We start from the raw sequence: 21,024 nt of genomic DNA on the forward strand, positions 1-21,024 counted from the left end.
CCAGCACTTCCCTCCTCTCAGGACGAAATACCCAATAAGTGTTGACTGAATTAATGAATGAACACGAGGACTGACTCCGTTTCAGGAACTACACCAAGCAATTTGCTTATTTAGTCATGACAACTCTATGAGATAGGTTCCATTATCCTCATTTGACAGGTGTGGACATCGGGGCTCAGAGAGTTTAAGCAACTTGCCCAAAGTCACAGAGCTAGGAAGTGTCAGAGCTGGCATTTGAATGCGAGTTTGTGTGGCTCCCAAACCACACAAGTTCTTCCTTTCTTTTCTTTTCTTTTCTTTTTTAATACATATATTCTTGTGGGGTTTTAAAAAAAATTCTTGGAACGGCTTTAAACACTTTCCTTTATTTTTAATGACATTTATTGTTTTCTGTCTAATTTTATAAGCAATACATGTTCACTGTAGACAACTGGAAAATACATAAAAGCATAAAGTAAAAAATAACAATCACCCATAATCCTCACCCCCCCCAGAGGTAACCATCATTAGCATTTTGATGTATTTCCTCCCAGAGTCTACATATTTTTTATATAAAATTGGTAGCAAGCAGTACTGCCAGTTTTCCACCCTGCTTTATTTAATTCGAACTATTTTGTGAGTATTTGCCATTCCCAGTAAATATTTTAAAAAAAAAAAAGTTGACCTACAATCGCTGCATATATTCATTCTTAGGCTTTTGCTTTTAAACACTTCGGTTGTTTCTAATTTTTTTACAAACAAACATAACATTGTGGTGAATATCTTTTTACATAAATCTGAGCCGATTTCTGCTTATTAATGATTCCCGGAGGGGGAGTTACTGGGGCACGAAGCAAGAAGATTTCCAAGGCTCTTAAAACATATTTTGAAATTGCATTCTAGAAAGCTTACCCAGTTTACCCTCTGACAGCGGGGCATGTGAATGCCTCATTTCTTGAAACTGTTACTAACACCAGGTATTGCTAATTAAAAACACAAAAACAAGAACCTTTCTCAAGCCATGCGTTTTTCCCACTTCAACACCCTGCTCTGCAGTAATTAGAATATTGGTTGATAATTTCCCGTTTCGCCAGTGGGGAAATAGGGCTCCAGAGTGCAGAAATGACTTGCTTGTCCTAGGTCACATCTAACCATTAGCCAAGGAAGAGCAGGACTGGAACCCAGGCAGCCCTCCTCTTAGCCAGAGGCTCTGCCACACACCCTCAGTGGGGTGTGGAGAGCTGCAGTGGAGGTAGCTCTCCTGGGCTAGCGAGGGTCCCCTCTAAGTCACACTCATCCTATGGGTCTGGAGGTTTGTTGGGAGGGGTCACTGGGCAGAGTCCGTTCCTGGCCTCTTGATCATGGACCTTATGGCCCCTAGAATCTTCACCACCTGCACCAACCATGGCTCTTGCTCCCTCTCGTTCATTCATTCACCCATTCGCTGTTGTGGCACCTGTATGTGCCAGGCACTGTTCTGGGCTCTGTGCACTAGCTCACTCACTGTTAGCACCCCCAAGTTATGCTATGCGAGTCACAATCCCTTCAGTATCTCCCAATCCTCCCTGCTTAACCCCGTGTTGTCCAAACTTCTGGGATGATCACAGGGCCTCAGCTGTGACCAGGTCTGTCTCCTGGAAATTCCGACTGTGTCAGCCTGTGATCGGGCCTTAGAATCCGTTTGCTGCTGTTGTTTTGTTTGCTCCAGCTGATTCTTACGTTCAGGCAAGTTTAGGAGCAAGTGCTGAAGGATCCCCAAGCACACACACACACACACACACACACACACACACGCAGCTCAGCACCCTCAGGCCCGACTGGCATGCCCTGCTGTGCCCCTCAGTCTCAAATTCACCAAAGCTAATGACAATCGTTTTTTTTCTTATTTGCAAGCGATTAGTTTTAATTTGGGGACAATTAGAAGTAGAAGCAGGAGACATCTGATCTTGATTAGAAGCGGGGAGATGGCCAGAGGCGCCCCCCACCCCCAGTCTGCCTGGCCCTAGCCTCCACAAAGATTAATTTATATATTCAACAGGGGAGGGGGAAATGCTGGCCTTTGTGCCTGGGGAGAAGCTGTGAACCTGGGGGTGGCCAGAGGCCCCTGCTGTGCTCCCAGACACCCAGGGCCAGCCTGAGATGAAAAGGGAGAGCGTCTGCCCAGCCACTCTCCCCCTGACTAGAAGAATTGACGTTTGTTAAGCACCTACTGTGTGCCACACCTTGCACTATGCAATGCTGGTCCAGACCCAGTGTCTGCCCTAATCCAGTTGGAAAGGCAAAAGTGTATGTGCCGTCTGGAGGTGGATGTGGCTGGAGAGACCTCTGCACAGGCGAAGGCACATGGGCCAGCATCCTGCCCCCAGGGAACATTCAGTGGTTAATGAGACAGCTAGCGCATTGATAATTTGTAAATTGTAGAGCCAGAGCTGGACAGTGCAAAGCAGCAGCAATGCAGTACCCAAGTGGTAGCAATGAGAGGTACCAGTGAAGGCTTCAAGGAGGAGGCAATGCCTGGGCTGCGCATGGAAGGATGAAGGGACCCCTATACCCCACCCCTGTGCATGTCTTCTCTTTGGTGCTAGTGAGTCTGATGCACTTCTGTGACACCTCTATTTACACCTTAGTGTCTGAAATAAGAAGGGAAGGATGAAAGTTATTGCCACTCCACTGAGCATGGCCCTGAAGTGGCCCCGGGAGCTGGTGGGAGAGGGGACGACTTGGGGGGATGGGAGTTCAGGCCTATTGCATCCACAGACAGCCTGTCCTTAGTTCCCAGCTATGCAGAGCTGGATATGCCCTCCCAGGGTTGTGAGAGGAAGGAGCTGGCTCGGCTCAGCTGGGAAGGGTCACAGCCCAGGCACAGTCCAGGGAGGGGGCTGGGAATAATGCCTCAGCGGCCATCATTATCCCTGGGTATGAAGCTGTCTTCCTCCCCTCCCCGCTATGGTGTCTTTATATCTTTCTGGGGAAACTGAGGCTGTGAGGGCTGCCATAACAAAGTACCAGAAACTGCTTGTCTAAAACAAGAGAAATTTATGTTCTCACAGTTCTAGAGGCTACAAGTCCAAAATCAAGATGTCAGCAGGGCTGGTTTCTCCTGAGGCCTCTCCGCTTGGCTTATAGATGGATGGCACCTGTCTGTGTCTTCACGTGGTCTTCCATTTTTCCGTTTGTATGTGTCTGTGTCCCAATCTCCTCTTCTTACAAGGACGCCATCAGATTGGATTAGAGCCCACCCCAGTGACCGCATTTTAACGTCATCAGCTCTTTAAAGACCCTATCTCCAAACAACAGTCACATTTTGAGATACTGGGGGTTAGGACTTCCACATATGAATTTGGGAGGGGGGGGGGACACAACTCAGTCAGAACATGCATCATGAGCCTGAGAAGACATGGAGAAGCCCGTTCTACAGGGAGATGGCAGCAAGGGAGAGGATCCCAGGGAGAGCTGGACCCAAGTGATTCCTGAGGCCCCAGGCTGTGTAGACAGAGGGAAATCCAACTGCTGCTCCTGGGAGAGCCGAGGCCGCTGACAGGAAGACAGTGTTAAGTCTGGTCCGCAGGGCGAGCTGGGCCAGAGCACAAGTGCAGTCGGTGGGAGAACACAGTGGAGTCTGGGGAGAGGCTGAGGTTTGTTCAGAACCAAGCCCAAGGAACGGCTGTGGGGCCTGAGGGACAGGCACGTGCCAGCCTGTGTGTGATCAGCAGGTACACCCGTGCTTCCCGGTAAGTCTGGATGGTGTGACGCCCCCTGTTCTGTGGAGGCAGGTCCAGCGTGTCACGTCCACACACGTCACACCCCTGAAGCACCTCTCCCCGACCCCTGGGCCTGGCCTGACCGCAGCTGTGTTGGTCCTCCCCTCCCTCACCTGTGGTCCTTTGGGGAACCTTCTGGCAGCTTTTCCTTCCCAAGCCCATGCCATGCTCCAGGACGTCTGGAGGTTCGAGCTGCCTGTGAGAGGTAGGCCAGCGTGCATGTGGGCACCCACAAGCGTATGCACGCGCGTTCACACATAATGTCTCTGGACACGTGACCAAATGATCTGCTGACAACCCCACCAGTCTCACCTTCCTCCTCCCAGCCCTCACCACACCAGAATGCTTCTAGCCCCCCGCCCCCAATCTCCCTGGGGAAACTGAATCCCAGAGAGGTCAAACAACTTCCTTTAGGCACCACAGTAAGTGAGGGGGAGAGCGGAGATTAGTGGTGGGGTCTCAGGGACCGCCCCCCCACTCCACCACAGAGGAAGCCTCCAGGCCCAGAGGACAGAATGATTCACAGTGGTGATGGGACGGAGTTCTGTGCGTCACGACGACATAATTACTAAAATTGTAGGACCCCAATATCATCTTGTCTGGCCCCCGTTTCTGAAAGCTAGTTGTTTTCTTAATACAAGTTGCTTCCCCTTCTAGAAGGACTTCCCCTTCAGTCTCCTTATCTGCAAGGGGTCGAGAGCCCTGTGCCAAGAGCCTTTCCCCTCAGCGGCCATCCCGACTCCTCTTTGGTGCCACAGTGAGGAGGCATTCGTCAGTCCACAACCTCCCCTTCAGCGCTGGGCAGCTCATTCAGAGAATTCCACTTATTCAACCAAAATCTATTGAGGGTGAGGGGTGCATGCAGACACATTTCTCCAACCCCTTCTCCATGCCCCTCTGAGTCCACTGCACATTTGGAGGCCCCTGCCCCCACTGTGCCTGCAAGTGATCCAGATGGCCAGCCATGAGGGTGTGATGGGGAGAGGGTCAAAGACCAAGTGGCACTTCGCAGCTTCTGGGGTCTCCTGGGGATGGTAAATGAGGCAGAACAGTGGTTCTGACTTCTGCATCCCCACCTTGTCCACCTCCGCCTGGAAAGTGAGCACTTACAGGTCCTTGACCGCAGCTGCCCTTCTCCAGCCCCAGGGGGACAAGCATGGGGGCCCCTCTCCATCTCGGCCCTGGACCTCCCGCCACGTCCAGCAGTGCCCCCTCTCCACTTTGGTCTTTTAGCAACTCTAAACACTCCTGTGAGGGGCCTGATGTCACCATCTCAATTTTAGAGGTGGAAACTGAGGCTCAAAATGGAAGCAACTTACCCAATGAGCGTGGCTGAGAGAAGCCTTGAAGTTGACTCCCAAAGCCCCTGTTTGCCTGCCTCTTGCTGCTGTCAAAGCAGCGCACCTTGGGGCCAGCCTCGCCCCAGGGGTCAGAAGGACCTTCTCAGAGACTCTAGCAGATAACGAGGGGGCAGGGATTCCAAGCACCAGCCAGGAAGCTCGCCCGTCCCTCCAGACATCTTCCTGTCCTCATCTGGGACTCAGTTGCCCACCTGCATCCCACCATCAGCAGCAGCATACCTTGCAGGACGGCAGAGCGTCTAGTGGGGAAGGATGGCCTGGGAACAAAGTTCTCCAGAACGGAGGGAGCAATCTGGTGGTAAAAGCAGGGCTGCCCAGAGGTCCAGGGACCAATGGTTTCCCCAGCTGGTCCCAAGGGCTGCTCAGGAGGAGCCCCAAGGAGGCATGCTGAGAACAGGTGCCACTCTTCTTAGAACAACTGACCCCAGGGCCTTTGCCCTGCCCCAAGTCAATCACCTTGTTTTTAAATGAGGAAATTAAGCTACAGATTTAAAAAATAGGATGTAGACGCCAGAGCCTCAAAGGCGGGGAATTTTTAGCTCGTTGCCTTTATGAGGAATTGGGTGTGAATGTTTGTGGAATTGTCAAGGTTTAGTTGACAGTGGTAAAACGAAAAATGTACAGAAACTGCAAGTACCCACCACAGCACTGATTCGGAGACTTCTCCTTGGAACACAGATCTCACTCAGTGTAGACCAACCACGATTTGTTGAAGGTTTGTTCCATGCAAGGCCTTGTAGATAACGAACTCTGCTGCACGGCAGGATGAGAGTCCCTCAGAAAGGGCAGAGCTCTGAGGAAAGTTCCAAAAGTTGAGGTCACATCCTGGAGAGCTTCATGGAGGAGGTGACATTCAAGCTGGATCTTGGAGGAAGATTCAGATGTGGATGTGTGCAGATAGGAAAGGAGAGAATTTGACACAGAGGGCACAGCATGAGCCAAGGAGGGGAGATAAGGTGGCATCAGAGAGCTCTAAAGCCAGAAGTCGTTCAGTTATGCTGGCAGTGGGGTCTTGGGAAAAGGATTCCTGGAGAAAGAGGAGCTTGGAGCTCCATTCTAAAGGGCCCTGAATGCCATTTTCAGGCACAAGTTAAGTTTGGTATTATTTTAAAAGCAGAAGGGAGAGATTCTTTAAGTTACACACATCTGCATTGTGCTACACAATTTATAGAGTGCTTTCTTATTTGATTCTCAAAAGCAAAACAAATAACAATACGACATCCTGGGAGACATGCATTATTATTATTACCCTAATTTCAAAGGAGAGAACTACACCTCAGGAGTCCATAGGAAGATCCAGAACTGATTCTCAAACCTCAAACCTCCACATCTTGGCGCTTCCTGTTCTGTGACAGTATCCGACAGGTGTTGAGCTGGAAATGAGGGGCCAACAAGGCCTGATTTGTATCTGGGAGAAACAAATCACTCTGGCTGCTATGTGGGGGAGGGGGAAGCCGGGGAGTGGGGTGAACTGGGGAGAGGGGAGACTCAGGCAGTTACGTTGTCATAGCAACAGGAGTAAGGCCAGAACTGGGGCAGGGGCCTGGGGATGGAGGACAGGAGTCACCCTGGGACATACCAGTGAGTCAAGAAGAGGAATTGCTAGAACGTGGTAGGATCCTCCTGTAAGGATGGAGGAAGGGGGCAGAGATGGAAGAAGTCAAACCCAAGGCCCACATTTGGGTTTGGGTGACTGAGGAGCAAATTTCCTGTATATATAGTGTGTGAGGTATATAGAGGTAGTAGGGGGAAGATATGGGATCCCGGGGGACTCTGCACCATCTGAGGCAGCTGGAACGGTAAAGGGCTTGGGTCTGAGAGTCAGGTGGCCAGAGGTTCGAATCCTGCTGGCCCTTCTGCCCGTCACTTGGGTAAGTTACTTAAGCGCCTTTCACCTTTATCTGTAAGACGTAAGAACAGGCTCTCGAAAAAGAGAAGTTATTGATAGAAAACTGGTTGAATCAATGCAGATCCTAATCATATTTGGCTTAAAGGGTTGATCTGAGGATCAAATAAGCTAACGCCTGTCGAGTGCTGAGCGCCGTGATAATGGTAAGAATTCCTCAGCACCACCCCGCTCTGAGCCCTCACGCACAAGACTTTGATAAGTCCTCACAATGGCACCTTAAGGCAGAAAGAATTTTCATACTCATTTTACAGAGGAGGATGTGGGGGAGATAAAACATCTCTAAAACTTAACTTTGCCCCTATGTTCCAGACAAAGAAATGAAGCAGTGGTGAGAGGGAATGAACACCTCTGCAAAGGTGGGGCCAGGCTTCGAGCCCAGGCAGCCTGGCCCTGGGCCACCGCAGGACACAGAGCCAGGCTGAGCGCTGCTCCGTTTGGAGTAGATGGCCCGGTGTGAGGGTGGGAGGCTGGGGCACCCTGGGGTCCGAGTGCAGCCTCTCCTGACCACTCTGGGGTCTTGCTTCTGTCTGTCCTCAGCCTCCAGCCGCTCCCACCCGGCCAGCCCCAGCCCGCCAGGGCCCCAGGCCAGCCCAGTGCTGCCGATCAGCTACCACCTGTCACACAAGGGGCTGTCCTTCTTCCTGCGGGAGGCACGGCCCCCACCACCTGCAGCCGCCAACAGCTCCCTGCACCGTTCCCAGCCTTTTGTGGTGTTCCAGACCAAGGAGTTGCCTGTCCTCAACATCTCCCTGGGGCCCTTCAGCACCAGCCAGGTGGTGGCCCGGGAGCTGCTGCAGCCGTCCAGCACCCTGGACATCCCCGAGCGCCTGACGGTCAACTGGAAGGTGCGGGCCTTCATCGTCCGTGCCCGTGTGCCCGCCTCGCAGCCTGTGGCCCAGGTGCTGTTCTACGTGGCTGGCCGGGACTGGGACGACTTTGGCGTCACCGAGCGGCTGCCCTGTGTCCGCCTGCATGCCTTCCGAGATGCCCGGGAGGTCAAGAGCTCCTGCCGCCTCAGCGGGGGCCTGGCCACCTGTCTCGTGCGGGCAGAGCTGCCCCTGGCCTGGTTCGGGCCCCCTGACCCTGCAGCACCACCCACCGCCCAGCGCAAGTCTCCAGATGGGCTGGAGCCCGAGGCAGCAGGGGAGAGCCAGCAGGCTGAGCTGTACTACACTCTCCATGCCCCAGATGCGTCTGGAGGCTGTGGGGGCACCCGCAGGGGGGCTGGGGTTGGAGTGGGGGCCCGGGCAGAGAGCCCGACCCAGCACCCCCTTCTGCGTATAGGGAGCATCAGCCTGTTCCGCCCACCCCCCAGGAGGACCCTTCAGGAGCACAGGCTGGACAGCAACCTGATGATACGTCTACCCGATCGGCCCCTCAAGCCAGGGGAAGTGCTCAGCATCCTTCTCTACCTGGCCCCCAACTCTTCCTCTCCCTCCAGCCCCAGTGTGGAGCACTTCACACTCAGGTAGGGGGTCATGGGTCAGGGTCCGCCTTCCCTTCCAAGGTCAAATGCGTATCTGACCTTTTGGAGGGGCTCACCCAGTCTGCCTGTCCAGAATCCTGATCCTAACTCTTCCATTTATCACTTGACCAATCTCAGGAAGACACCTCACTTATTGAGCCTCAGTGTTCTCACCTGTCTAATGGCAACAGAAATCTCTGCCTGCGTATCCCACAGAAATGACATCTTGGTAAAGGAGCAATATCAGTTTTCACAAGCATGGATGTCCAGAAGGATAAAATTGGAGCTGGAAGGGCCTTCGACATTAGCTGGTCATTAGCAACAGTCCCATTTTATAGATGAAGAGACTAAGGCCAAAGAGGAGAAATGGAGATCAGAGAGCAGCTCCTTCCTGGGAGCCAAAAGATGAACAGGAGTGTGTGCATGTGTTGGGACATCTGCCCAATCCTGGAGCTGGGGAGAAAAGCTTTCAGGAGTCCCAGCTCTTTCTATACCCTGAGAAAGATACACTTCACAAATTCGGAAATGCCTAAATGGTATCACATCCCCATAAAATATAATGATGTCTCACAGTAGGAATCTGTGGTTTGAGCCATGTTGGGTGATTCATAGGAAAGGCCCCACTAAAATGCCCCCTCCGACCCCAAGTACTATGTAAGAGGACCTAAAACATCACCATTAGCCTCCAACTTCTTTAAGTATTGCCTTCTCTCCTGAGTGTACTACCTGAAAGTTCGAGTCCTCCTGGAAAGGATCATGCCCGATTCAGTGATTGATACCTGAATGGGAATATGAGTTTAATCAGTCGTCAGAGCTCTTGGGCTGCATTAATAGGAATAGAGCATGTAGAATTAGGGAGGTGAGAATCATACTGCTTTAGTCCGTGTTAATTAGCGCACAGCTGAAGTGTTGTTGTCTTTACACTACACCTTATGTGTTCAGAGGGTCCAGAGGAGGGTGACTAGGATATGAGTGACTTGAAACGATGGCGAAAAGCAACAATTGGAGGAACTGGAGATTGTAGGCCTGGAGAAAAGAAGACTCAGAGAAACCTGCTCCCCTTCCCAGCTTTCTGAAGAACTGCTCCAATTAAGATGGAGGAGAGTTGTTCTCTCTTGCCCCAGCAGAACGCAAGGCTATTATATTTCAACTCAATCGAAGGAAGAGGTTTTAGTCCTTAGGGGCTTTTGGAAAATGGAATGGGATGTATGCAGAAGCAGTGAGTCCCTTATCCCTAAGGTATGCACGTCAAGGTTAGGGAAAGACTTGGCAGAGACATGGTGGAAGTGATTACAGCTTCCACTGAGGGCCAGACGTTGTAGCTGTGTGACAGCAGACTCCCCAGATTAGTCTCGAGTTTTGAGTCTAGTGCCCAGGGCAACTTACCCCCCTGCTCCTCCTACTCCCAGCCCAGCCTAGGTGGTGGCCAGGTGGACAACCATTGGGCCGTAGGCTGACCCTCTCCCTCTTCCTTCTCCCTCTCTGTCCCAGGGTGAAGGCCAAGAAGGGAGTGACTCTTCTAGGCACCAAGTCACGGAGTGGTCAGTGGCACGTGACCTCGGAGCTGCTGACTGGGGCAAAACATTCAACAGCCACCGTGGATGTGGCCTGGGCCCAGGGCACGCCCCTGCCCCCGTGGTGAGCCAAGGTGGCGCCTCTGCCCACCTTTCCGCAGGGCAGGCACCTGGTGGGATGGGGGAATTCTTGGTGAATAAGGCCAGGATGGGGCTTAGTTTATGGGGACTCTGAGTCCAGGCGGGGCGCTTTGGGTAGCTGGAAAAGGCTCAGCGGACCCCAGCAGTCGGGCTACCAAGGAGGACTTGGGTCTCCACGGGGGTTTCAGAGCTCACCGGCTGCTCCCAGCCCTTCCTCCCCAGCTCTGCTTCCTTCCTCCCCCTGGCAGGGAGGGCCAGGGGCCCCTGGAGATCCTGCAGCTGGACTTTGAGATGGAGAACTTCACCAGCCAGTCGGTTAAGCGGAGAATCATGTGGCACATTGACTACCGTGGCCACGGCGCCCTGCCTGACCTGGAGCGGGCGGTCACCGAGCTGACAGTCATCCAGCGGGATGTGCAAGCCATCCTGCCCCTGGCCATGGTGAGCAGGGCAGGTGACCGGGCCAGCGATACAGTCTGTCATGGGTGCATGTGTGACAGGAGTGTGCATGGCTGAGTGTGCACATAGATGGAAACACGTGTGTGTGGGAGCCAGTGCCTGAGTGTGTGACTGCCTCCTGAACCCACACGTGCCCGTGTAAAGGTGAGTGAATGTGTGTGTGTGTGTACTCGCAGGAAGCAGGCAGGCCTCTGTGCCTGCTGCTGGAGTAAGACAGCAGATGCTGAGGGGGACAGAGGCCGGAGAAGACACCCACAGAGGGGCCACTCAGGAGAGGCTTCCTGGAGGAGGTGGCCATGCAGTTAAACCTTGAAGGTCACATGGGAGGAAGGGCTCATACAATCAGAGAAGATGAGGAGGGTGTTCTAGACAGGAGATCATGAGGACAGAGGTGTGGCAATGGGAATATGAGTAGTTTGTGTAAAGGAGCAATGGATTTGGGAAGAGTGCATTGGGGTGGTAAGGCTGGAATAATCGTCGGGGCCAGCCCAGGAGTACCTTGGACAGCCAGGGGGACATGGGGCAAGCCCGGAGACATCTGGAATGGCCAGGCAAATGTGTTGGACTTGACTCTGAGTCCTGAGGAGCATGGAAGCTGTGGAGAAAGGATGGGAGGGAACGGGGGAAGGGTTGTTTTCTGGCAGCAGAGTGGGTTAAACCGTGAAAGCTGCTGCAGGAGTCCAAGCGAGCAGAACATCTGAGAAGGTGTATGGCTGGTGAATGCACCACTCTGCACTGGTGTCCAGGTGGCCCCTGGGAAGGATGCTCAGCTGAGGAGTACTGGGGCCTTGATTGGTGGTCCTGGGAGAGCAGTGGTCCACAAGCAGCCCCACTTTCCTCTGCTCCCTACAGGACACGGAGATCATCAACACAGCCATCCTGACTGGCCGGACGGTGGCCATCCCTGTCAAGGTCATCGCCATCGAAGTGACTGGCCTCGTCCTAGATGTCTCCGCCCTGGTGGAATGTGAGTCTGACAGTGAGGACATCATCAAGGTGAGCTTTCTGGAGGTGGGGCCCCTGGCACGAAGGCCTCAGATCTTTGAGGGGAGCAGAGCCCCAAACCAGAGAGGAATTCACATCCCAGGCAGGTGCTTTAGGTAGGCAAGAAGACAGGAAAGTGGGGACAGGAGTGGCGATGAGCTACAGGTATCCCACGTCTATGCTGTGTGGGATGAGGAAAAGCCCTGGGTACTGCTCCACCAGTCCTGGAGGGCTGCCTGCAGGAATGGGAAAGAGACCATTTGGTAAGCCGAGGGGAGAAGGCAGCGTTGACAGCTTGAACTCAATCCAATCTGGCATGTCGTTATTGAGTCCTTGCTGTGCAACAGACACTAAGCAGGACAATGGGCACCTGGGGGGGGGACCCGTCAGACACATGCCCTGAGCCAAAGTACTGGTTCCCAATCGAGGAAATCCAGCACAGGGAGGAAGCTGCCAGAAGCATGTGATTTAGGCCAGGAGTAAAGCTGTATAAAGAAGGACCCACTCTGGGCACCCACATCCCACCTCCTCCAACTCCCGAAAGCCCTCCCTGAGCTCTTCCCCAGAGACCGACTCTGGGCCCCAGGTTCTCCACAGCCCAGCAAACAGGGCATTGATCTGACTCAAATGGCCCAGTTTGCCAGGGGGCCTCCAGATTTGCCCCTTCCTCTGGCTTTGGACAGTGGTCAGAGGTAGTGGGAGCAGGCACAAATGCGGGAAGGTGTCCAGGCCTGGTACCTGGGGGTGGGTGGGTTGTTTGCTGTGCCAGCCTCCAGCAAGTGGCAAATCAAATGATTTGACACTGGAATCTGTTCCCGGTTCCTGTGAATTCTTCGGCTTGAAGGAGAACTGGAGGAGGGGGGTGTGGGTGTCCTCCCCCTCCAGTTCCCTGGGGTGCATGCTCTCTCTCTCCATGCTCTGCCTTGGATCTCTCCAGGTCTGGGGAGCCTGAGGCGCACCTCATCCTTTCCCCCGTCTAGGAAGTTTGCCTTCCAAGTGAGCCAGAGCAAATGGCTTGGTCCCACACCCTCATCACCTCCTGGGAGTGGAAACCTTATCCGGGCCCCTGGGGCCCTCCAATGTTGGCAGACTGGCACGGGAAGAAATGGGCCTTCTCCCAAGAACCCAACACCTTCCTGTGCTGCTCATGCTGCCCCCTCCAGCCCTAGCCCCAGAGGGACCAGAGCAAAGTTGTGATGGCTTCAATACCAAAGGGAATTAGCAAAGATTCTACATGGAATTTGTTTTTGTTCTCAATGAAATACACTCAGGTTCTTTATGGAGTTTGCCAATATTCTAAATGGAATCTGCCAGCCTTCCGATGGAATGCTGTGCCTCGTGACGAGGGAAATGAGCATTTCTGGCAGGGCTGCTGTCCCATTTCACCCACCCCTCTGAGATGAGTAAGAAAGCTAGCAGGAGTGTGGGCCAGTCCAGGGGCTCATCTCCGTAGATGAACCGTAGCCCCAGACCCCTCCCCAGCCCACCCCCAGTCTTCAGGGTACCTGCAGCACACAGGCCGCATCCACACACGAGGGCACGTCCCCACGGGCATATACCAGCAAGACCACCTAAATGCACTGCACACAGTGTGCACTCCGAGGTGTGAAGGTGTGCATGTGGGCACATTTGACACGCACACCCATCTGCATCTGCTCTGAAGTACTGGCAGCGACACTTCTGTGCATGGGCACAGGTATCCACCCAGATGTGTTTAGTGGGCATATGCCCAGCCCGGAAACCGTTAAGGTGCAAATTGGTATCCAGGTGGGCATGCATTTGCAAAAGCTGCAGCCATTGGTGGCAACCATCCACCTGCCTGTGCTTGGGGTTCTCTGGTCCTGATTTTTCCTCTCCCCTTACCCTCCTTCTACCCCTGGCTAAAGCAGCCCCCTCGCCAGAAATTAACTAGTGCCCATTTTCCTGGGGCCATGGGGCCAGAGGGGCCCCGGGAGGAGCCGTGGACCTGCCACACCCCCCCACACCTCCACCTGATCTCCTCCCTGCACAGTCGAGCACCGGTGTCCTACTCAACACAGGCTGCTCTTCTCTACTGTGGAGGATTTTACCCACTAGACACCTGCTCCAGAGCCCAGGCACTCATGGGGTGGGGGGGCGGCTAGTCCTGAGGACCTGCAGCCTCAAGGCTCCTTTGGGTGTGGTCTGCCACATCGGAAGCAGCCCCTTACAAAAGCATGTGCATGTTGACTCCTTGCCAGGGAGCAAACACCTCCCACAGTAGCCCCTAAGAGAGGATGTCTGGGAAAAGAGAATGGAGGCGGGGACACCCTAAGCCCACACTTCTCAGAGAAATGAAACTAGATGCCTTCTCCCACCCAGCCCCTTCCCTTCAGCCTCATGTGACTGGCCCTTTCTCTCTCCAACAGCCTTGTGGCCCTGCTTGTCAGACTGCAGTCCCCTGCACTGCCCACAGGGAGACCTGTGGGGCAAGACGTGCCAATCAACCTCCCTCCCCCTCCAGGTATCCAGCAGCTGCGACTACGTATTTGTTAGCGGAAAGGAGTCTCGCGGGTCCATGAATGCCAGGGTCACCTTCCGCTACGACGTCCTCAGTGCCCCCCTGGAAATGACAGTCTGGGTCCCCAAGCTGCCCCTGCACATCGAGCTCTCGGACGCCCGCCTCAGCCAAGTGAAGGGCTGGAGGGTACCTATCCTCCCCGGCCGGAGGTACAGCCCTTCCACACGTGGCAGATACTTGAAACACTCGTGGGTGACACAGCCCTAGTACAGAGTCTGATCTGCATGTGTACATAAGGCCCTAGAAGTACACAGTCGGCAGGTCAGTTGCGCAATCATCACACTTTTATTGAGCAACTACTGTATGCCAGGCACTGACAGGTGCTTGAGATATGGGGTGAGTGTGGCCAGTGCCTGACTCATCCAAGCTCTGGGTCTATCAAGGAAGCCATCATGTATATGCCACAGAGCATAGGGGACACAGGAAGCCCTATGTACAGGGAATTGATTGGCACAAAGGAGAGAAGCACCTCTTCCTGCAGGAGAAGACAAGGCATACTTCCTGGAAGAGGTGACCCTTGAGCTAAGTCTTAGAGGACGAGTGGAAAGGAGTTGGCTAGGGAGCAGGATGAGACCAGTCAAGCAGCAGACAAAATGGAGCAGACACAGCAGCACAGCACACACCTGTATACACATGCCCCAGCCTGCGCACACCAGGGCACATCTGTGAGCTAATCAGCCAGGGGACCCCCTCTCTGGGGTGGGGGGCAGCTTCACACACTGAGTGCCCATCTTTGAGGCCTGTACATGTGAACTCAGTGCACCCCACTCACCCACTCTTCACTGCTGGAGAGAAAAGCCAGCAGGGAAGAGTGGGAGGGGTGGGGCTAGGGAGAGAAGCAAGTAGCCAAATGAGAGTTGGGCTTGGTTTAATTCTGCAGAGACTCGGAAAAACAAGGCAGTGTAGACCAGAGCCTCTCAAACTTTAATGGGCACACAATTTACCTGCTTAGCCTGTCAAAATACAGATTCTGTATTTTGGACCAACTCCTGTGTGATGCTGACGCTGCTTTGAGTAGTGAGGACGTAGTAAACTCTGAAGCCCATTAGCCTGGGTTTAAATCCTGATTCTGCTGTTTGCTAGCTGGGTAACCTTGGGCTACTTACATAACCTCTCTGTGCCCCAGTTTCCTCATCTGTAAAATGGGCACGGTAACACTTCCTCACAGGATTGTTATGAGGATTACATTAGTTCCCACGGGTAAAAGAATCCTCTGTGTGAATGAATATTCTGATGGCTTGATTCTTCTAAGCACTAGAAAAGCAGTAGTTACACCCTTTACTCTCTCTCCAGGGCACGCTTTCCTGACAGTTAACCTGGTTTTCTCCTTTTTGGTAATCTGGAGAGGCTGAGAATTCCCCAAATCATCACATCCTGGTTCCCTTTTGCTCACCGGTTCTTCCCTCAATTTATCTCTCTCCTCTCACATTTTACTATAATGTAAAAAGTAAGAGAAACCCAGGCTGACACTTTGCTTGGAAATCTCAGCTAAATAAACACCCAGGTTGATCACTTACAAGTTCTGCTTGCCACACAGCGTAGGACACAATTCAGCCCAGCTTTCTGGCACTCTGTAACAGGGATCCCCTTTGCTCCAGCTTAGAGCTGAGAAAAGGGCCTGGTGCACGCTTAGCGCTAAAAGCGTGGCAGCACTCGTCAGGATTTGACGCCAGCTTTTTGCAGGCATGGGTGAAGCCAAACAGAGGCCGTGAGGGACCGGGGTGGGGGGTGGGGGTCAAGAAGGCGCTTTCTAGGAGAGAAAAGCCTGGGACTCCTGCCTCTACGTTTGTCAGGGACAGAAAGAGTGAGCCAGGGAGAAGGCTTGGCATTTGCACAGCTTCCACCCACAGGAGCTGGGGAGCGGCCAGCAGAGGGAGAGGATGGGAGGGAGGGGGCTTGTGCAGGTCATTGCCAAGGTGAGGAACCCTGACCCCTGCCCACCCCCCAGGTCAGCCCGGGAGAGCGAGGATGAGGACGAGGAGGAAGAGGAGCGGCGTCAGAGCGCCAGCCGTGGCTGCACCCTGCAGTACCAGCATGCCACTCTGCAGGTTTTCACTCAGTTCCACACGATGTCATCCGAGGGCACCGACCAGGTGGTCACCATGCTGGGCCCGGACTGGCTCGTGGAGGTCACCAAACTGGTCAGCAACTTCATGCGGGTGGGTGACCCCCGAGTGGCACGCATGGTAGACAGCAGCACGTTGGCAGGCCTGGAGCCAGGCACCACCCCCTTCAAGGTAGGCACAAGGGCAGTGCCGGGAGCCTTGTGTTCCTGTGGGCGGAGGACGCAGACGTTCCTAGGACAGGATTTCCAGGGCTTCAGCCTCTGGGAGCAAGGCCAGCCAGGCTCTTTCCTACCTGCCCCTCTGCCTGAAATTCCACCATCAGAGGTCCAGGTCCTTCAGCTTCACCCTTGGATTTCCCTCTAAGCATTTATCTTATGCTTATGCGTATGAGCCTTGCATTGCTCAGTGTGGTCCCTGAGAGCAGATGTGGATGAGGATGGGGAGCAGGTGAGAGGGCTCGGGCAGCCAAGGGGCCAGGAGAGGGAGTTCCGCATTTAGGAACGCAACTCTGACCTTCCTCCTTGACAACTGCGTGCCTGGGTAGAAATCCTTTACCCAATAGATGGTACATCATGACTCCATGGGCTGGAACCTGCCTGCAGACCTCTTTGTTGGCAAAACAATTGATCCAAAATTTAAAACTTGGGAAGTTTTTCGTTTTTTAGAAATATAGATTTCTGGCTTTACAAACTATGAATCTGACAACACTGGGCCTGCCTTCCCACCTGGCAAGAAGCTGCTAGAGTCAATACTAGGGCATTTCCACAGTCGCCACCACTCCCTCTTGTCTCGCTGACATTGAGGGTGGAATATCGATTGCTGTTTATCACTGTGCAGGGCTATTGTTTTCCTTAAAACTCTGTTTCCATCCCTCTCATCCTTGCTCCTATGAGCCCCTGACCCTTGCCTGGCCCCTGGCCCCTGATTACCAGTTACACACCTAAGGCAGAGCCTCCCAGCCTGCCCCATTCCCTGGGCCTGTTTTCCAGCAGCACTGGGATTCCTTCCTTGTTGGTGATCCTGGGGGTGCTGTTTTCCTGGCCCTCACCCACCCCCGCCCCGCTCTGCCTCAGGTGGTGTCCCCACTGACGGAGTCTGTGCTAGGGGAAACACTGCTGACGGTGACAGAGGAGAAGGTCAGCATCACACAGCTGCAGGCCCAGGTGGTGGCCAGCCTTGCCCTCTCCTTACGGCCCAGCCCAGGGAGCAGCCACACCATCCTCGCCACCACGGCTGCCCAGCAGACCCTCAGCTTCCTCAAGCAGGTAACTGGATGCCCAGTCTGCCAGCCCTGGGGCTTGGGGTGTGGAAGGACTTTCAGGCTCTGGCCTGCCCTTGAGCCATGAGTCCCCCAAATTAACGGAAGATCTAGTTACCCCCCATGCCCTGCATACCTGCCCCACCCCATCCCCCTGCCATCTGCACAGGACGTCTGGCCAAGGTCTCGCTTCTGCACCTGCTGCCCTTCCTTGCTGGAGAGACATTCTGACTGAGGGTTCCCCCTCCCCGATTCTCAGAGGGCCCATCACCTCTGCCTCCACCCCCAGGAATTACCCTCACCCATCTCAGCCCCCCACAGACATACCAGGGCACTAGCTACAGGCAATGGTGGAAAGGTGACAAGTGGGAGCACGGGGAGTGAGAAGGTGGGCGTTGAGCACCAAAGCAGGAGTCAGGAGCCCGAAGTCCTCTGCCCCTAATTTGCGCTGTGACCCAGGCCAATCCCTTGTCTCTGGGCCCTGCTTCCTCATCTGCAGGGTGGGCGACTCTCAGAAGGTATTAACAGACACGGAAGACTAGGGTTAGGCATGTGTTCTCAATCTCCAAGTGCCAGATGGGGAGGATACCGAGCTCAGGCATAGAGATGTGGGGTTACGCTTGCAGCAAAAGGGACCTGAGTTAGACCCAAGGCAGAACTTACCTTTAGCTCATCTAGGGGAGAAGGGTGAAGTGGGCAAGGAAATTCTTGAAGCAGTAGGTGGCTATCACGTGCCTTGTACGCTCCTCACAATGTCCAGAGGAGGACTCCCGCTCAAACAGTTTTCCCTGAGTACCTGGCACCTGCCGGGCACAGCTTCAGCACTGGGAATGCTGTAGGGCGCCAGGACGCCTTGGTCTCTGCCCTCACAGACCTCACTCTCAGGCAAGGAAGCCAGCGGGACTAGCTCTCTGACGCCTGTCCGCTTCTCCTCCTCCAGGAAGCCTTCCTGAGCCTCTGGCTGTCCTACAGTGATGGCACCGTGGCCCCACTCTCCCTCTACAGCCCCCGGGACTACGGGCTGCTGGTGAGCAGTCTGGACGAGCGGGTGGCTACTGTGACCCAGGATCGGGCCTTCCCGCTGGTGGTGGCAGAAGCCGAGGGAGCAGGGGAGCTGCTCCGTGCCGAGCTCACCATCTCAGAGAGTTGCCAGAAAACCAAGCGCAAGAGTGTTCTGGCTACGACTCCCGTGGGCCTGCGCGTGCACTTCGGGCGGGACGAGGAGGACCCCACGTACGACTACCCGGGCCCTAGCCAGCCGGGGCCGGGCGGGGGCGAGGCCCGAGGAGCTGGCCCCCCAGGCACGGCGGTGCCCCCACCCGAGGCCGCGGGCACTGCCAGTCCAGCCGTGCTGCCCACAGAAGACTTCCTGCCGCTGCCCACGGGCTTCCAGCAGATACCACGGGGGCTGACGGACCTGGAGATCGGCATGTACGCCCTGCTGGGCGTCTTCTGCCTCGCCATCCTCGTCTTCCTCATCAACTGCTTCGTCTTCGTGCTGCGCTACCGGCACAAGCGCATCCCGCCCGAGGGCCAGACCAGCATGGACCACTCTCACCACTGGGTGTTCCTGGGCAACGGGCAGCCTCTGCGGGTGCAGGGGGAGCTGTCGCCGCCCCCCGGCAACCCGCTGGAGGCCGTGCCCGCCTGCTGCCACGGCGACCACCACAGCAGCGGCAGTTCGCAGACCAGCGTCCAGAGCCAGGTGCACGGGCGGGGCGACGGCTCCTCCGGGGGCTCGGCCCGGGACCAGGCGGAGGACGCGGCCAGCTCGCCCACCTCCAAGCGCAAACGGGTCAAGTTTACCACCTTCACCACGCTGCCCACAGAGGAGCTGGCCTATGACTCGGTGCCCGCCGGCGAAGAGGAGGACGACGACGAAGAGGACCTGGGCTGGGGCTGCCGGGAAGGGGCTGGCACCCCGCGGCCCGCTGCTGCCCCCCCAGATCTGCACAATTACATGCGCAGAATCAAAGAGGTTGCGTGAGGCGTCCTGCGCCCACGGGGTAGGCTCTGCGTGGGGCGCAGCCAGGACTCCGGCTCGCACTGACCCAGGGCGGGGCTTGGGTTGCACACGCCCGGCCCCCTGCAGCCTCCCTCCTCTGGTCTTTCTCACGGCCTCACGCTCTTACCCTCTTCTGCCGAAGCAGATCGAGGGCTCCCGCCTCCGGAACTTGCTGGGAGGAAGCAATTCCAGCCCTGATTCCACCTCTTCCAAACGTCCCCTCCTAGAGGAACGGCCTGCCCCAACAGGGAGGCACGGAGGCCAAGCTTGGGGCCAGGTGGGCTCACACGGTGCCCCGCCCCTGTCTCCCATGTCCTCTGTGGTCCCACTGTGGGGGGGGGGGGGGCCTGGGGGTCTTGTGTCACTAGCTGCACAAAGAGTTTTCTTAAACCACTATTCAGGGATTTCCATCCTGTAGGGTGGGGAGGTGGTGGCTGCCTGCCCCACCAAGGGTCTTGCTGTGGACAAAATATTTGGGATGTGGGAGGACACTTGTAGCAGCTTCTGGTTTTGGGGGTCCTCCCCAGTCCCTTCACAGGACCTGGGAGCTGACCCCAGAGAGGTCTGGGGCCGGGCCAGGCACCTTCCTGAGAGTGCAGGACTTCCTCTTCTGCCCTCACGGACTGTGGGCAGGAACCTAAAGGGGGCGGAGTCCTCTGGACACTTCCAGCCAAGCCACCTCCAGCCAAGCCAGAGCACCATGGTCTGGGTGGGTCCAGGGAGGCCTGCGTGCTTCCCACCCACCACATAGCAAAGTCAACACTTCGCCTTAGCCACTCCTGCTCTGCTGACCACTCCTTCCCTCTCTTCAGGGACAGCCACCCATTTCCCCCCGCCCGACCCTCCCAGGAAATGGATCCAATGGGAAGGGGAGAAAGGGCACCAGAGAATGCTGTGAAGAACCTTGGGATGGGCAAGGAGTAAGGGAGCGAAGCGTCTCCCTCCCCCATCCCACAGCCACTTTTCTCTCGGGTTTTACCCACCACTGTGTTGGATTTTTCTTAAATAAATGGAGGCGACCAGATTGGAGGTGGGGGCTCCCGGAGAACAGACAACATGGTGGCTAATCTGTCTCTTCCTTGTGTGCATAAGCACACACACACGTGTACACACATGCACACTAAATGACATGAAATGGAAACATTACTGAGCCCAACCGCAGCCCTTCTCTTCCTCCAACATCCAGGTCCCTTAGACCTCTGGTGCTGTGGAGATGCCCACATCAAAGCATGAAGGCTTTGCTGACCCAGAAATGTGCCCTTGCAAAGAGGTGCCTCCTCTGGGAGTCCGCCATGATTGGCTCAGGAAGGAGGGGCCGGCCTCAGGGCCTCCAGAGAAATGCTGGGGAGGGGGGGGCGCGGTGAGAGGGAACAGAAAAATAAGAAGAGAGGTGAGACAGGGTGCTAAGCACGCCTGAGCTCACTTGTTTCCTTCACTGCTTTCAGCCCTCCTCTCAGAGGAGGTTCCTCTTCATCATTGTCGCTTCCTCTCAGGAAGGCCTCCTTTCTCCATGGATTGATGGGGAAAGGCTGATGGTCTCCATGGCAGGAACCAGGCAGTGGAGATCGAAGGCTGTGGGGTGT

General features: G+C 55.1%; 1 protein-coding gene across 2 annotated transcripts in view; it reads left to right on the top strand.

The window, feature by feature from the left end:
* Positions 1-20,487, top strand: part of TMEM132E (transmembrane protein 132E) — a gene marked incomplete at its 5' end in the record, with an annotated part of 53,671 nt that extends 33,184 nt beyond the window's left edge. The window contains 8 exons of one of the 2 annotated variants that reach the window (XM_081028179.1): positions 7,548-8,478; positions 9,967-10,113; positions 10,379-10,571; positions 11,442-11,585; positions 14,056-14,261; positions 16,061-16,349; positions 17,252-17,443; positions 18,377-20,487. In XM_081028179.1, the coding sequence (XP_080884305.1) occupies positions 7,548-8,478; positions 9,967-10,113; positions 10,379-10,571; positions 11,442-11,585; positions 14,056-14,261; positions 16,061-16,349; positions 17,252-17,443; positions 18,377-19,423 (3,149 nt within the window). In that variant the 3' untranslated portion in view covers positions 19,424-20,487. Of the gene's footprint in view, positions 1-7,453; positions 8,479-9,966; positions 10,114-10,378; positions 10,572-11,441; positions 11,586-14,055; positions 14,262-16,060; positions 16,350-17,251; positions 17,444-18,376 lie in introns of those variants that run through there. The other variant, XM_081028178.1, reaches the window with a different exon arrangement.
* Positions 20,488-21,024: the final 537 nt, after the last annotated feature.

Source organism: Rhinolophus hipposideros (genome assembly GCF_964194185.1).
Source record: "Rhinolophus hipposideros genome assembly, chromosome: 20".
NCBI classification, from domain to species: Eukaryota; Metazoa; Chordata; class Mammalia; order Chiroptera; family Rhinolophidae; genus Rhinolophus; species Rhinolophus hipposideros.